The sequence below is a fragment of the Thrips palmi genome, unplaced genomic scaffold (genome assembly GCF_012932325.1).
Source record: "Thrips palmi isolate BJ-2018 unplaced genomic scaffold, TpBJ-2018v1 HiC_scaffold_5, whole genome shotgun sequence".
NCBI classification, from domain to species: domain Eukaryota; kingdom Metazoa; phylum Arthropoda; class Insecta; order Thysanoptera; family Thripidae; genus Thrips; species Thrips palmi.
The window spans coordinates 1,257,334-1,259,231 of NW_023144632.1; the positions used below are offsets into that span (position 1 = coordinate 1,257,334).

Sequence of the window (1,898 nt, forward strand, 5' to 3'; positions counted from 1 at the left end):
TTGTGTAAAGAAGTTTTCCGGCTTTGCCATCAATCCAAGAATGACACAAAAAAACCTTCTATAGTGCAAAAGAAAGCCTGAAAAAGACCTTTAAAATGGTATATAGTGTTTGAGGTTCAAACACGCCTTCCCAGAGAATTCGAGGACGGACTGAACCTCAACGAAGAACGTCAACAAACGTCTAGTCAAGTTTGACAAATTTGTCAACTCTGGGAGCCTTCCATTAGTCGGAGGCGACCGACCGATGTGTTTCTTGACTTGATTCTTGTCAGATGGACATTCAAGGATAGTTTAAGCCACACGGAAGCCAAATCAGAGCACTTTTGTTTTCCGAATTTTTCCGCGGTTTTCAGGATTCTAGATCATAGTGCAACGGAAAGGAGTACGCTGAAACCCTGCAGGAAGCGGCCACCTTCATGATCGCCGCAAAACTACGCAATTTTTCTGCGTTCTAGCCAACATCGGCGCCCCCGCTGCCCTCCTGTGGGACTCTTTTAAAGACACGCTGTGCGAGGACCACCTTGAAAGGCATCCTGATGACCCCGAAAAGGCATACAAACTAGGTCTCATCCAAATTGACCGCTCCCTTCGCAGAAACGGCTCATGTCTCGCAGCTCACGGACTGCCCGTCGTCGAAGACAACAGCACAGAACTGGGCAGGCAGTTCCTCGCTTACAGCGAAGATGTACAGAGAAGGGTGGTTGAGGAGTGGGAACCGCGCTTGACTGAGGAGCAGCGCACCGTCTTGCACTACATCCAGACGTTGGTCGAAGGAAACGCCCCCGCAGACACCCCGACGGCACTCTTTCTGGACGGGCCGGGAGGGTATGGGAAGACACAGCTTCTCAAGATCCTCATGTCATACATCAGGTCTCAGGGGAAAGTTGCCCTCTGCGTTGCTAGCTCTGGCATAGCCGCCCTCAACATTGAAGGTGGCACTTACTGCACACGCAATGTTCCGCCTGCCACTCGATCTAGGCGAGGGTATGGGCACTTGGAATATTAGCAACGGCACGCAGAGAGCTGAGCTGGTGCGAGCAGCAAAACTCATTGTATTTGACGAAGCGCGATGATGCACAGGCATGCCTTCGAAATGCTGGACCGGTCCCTTAAAGATCTGATGGGCAACAATCTTCCATTTGGAGGGAAAATTTTTCTGTGCTCTGGTGATTTTCGTCAAATTGCCCCCGTTGTACCAAAGGCACGCTCCCCTGGTGATGTTGTCGCTGTCTCTCTTCGATCCTCCCACTTATGGCCACTTTTCAAAGTGTTTAAGTTGACGGTTCCCCAAAGAACGAGAGATGCGACCGACTACTCTGAATTTCTCTTGCAAGTAGGCAATGGGTCTCACCCAGAGACAACATTTGGGGAAGGCCGCGAACAAGAGAAGCGGGTTGCACTTGCAGGCTTGCGGCACTTGACAAGGCTTCAGGCACTGATTGATGAGGTATACCCTGGCGATATTCTTACCACCCCTGATTTAGCTGCAGAAAGGGCCATTCTTGCCACACTCAACAACAACGTAAATGTGATAAATGACATCATCTTGGCTTCACTGACAGGACAGCTTCACGAACTGATCAGTTACGACGAGGTTGACAAGGAGGCTGACGATGGTTTTGAGGTGGACGAGGAAACGTTGCATCAAGCTCGTGGAAAAGGTGTGCCTGACACATCCTGAAGCTGAAGATCGGAGCCGTGTGCTTTATCACGAGAAACCTGAATATTGAGCAGGGACTCGTAAATGGCACTAAAGTTGTTGTTGAGGCTATAAGCCCTCGGATTGTAAGGGTCCGCAAGGCGGGTGGAAGAGAGACCTTTGCCATTCCCCGTATCATTTTCAAATTCCCAATTGTTGACGGGGCCCCAATGATGATTAACCGAAAGCAGTTCCCCCT

At 50.2% G+C, this 1,898-nt stretch overlaps 1 protein-coding gene across 1 annotated transcript; it reads left to right on the top strand.

Moving 5' to 3' along the window:
- The first annotated feature begins 1,093 nt into the window (after positions 1 to 1,093).
- LOC117650717 lies at positions 1,094 to 1,681 on the top strand. Its single transcript, XM_034394298.1, has one exon. The coding sequence runs from the start codon at positions 1,094 to 1,096 to the stop codon at positions 1,679 to 1,681; it is 588 nt and encodes a 195-aa protein (XP_034250189.1).
- The last annotated feature ends 217 nt before the right edge of the window (positions 1,682 to 1,898 follow it).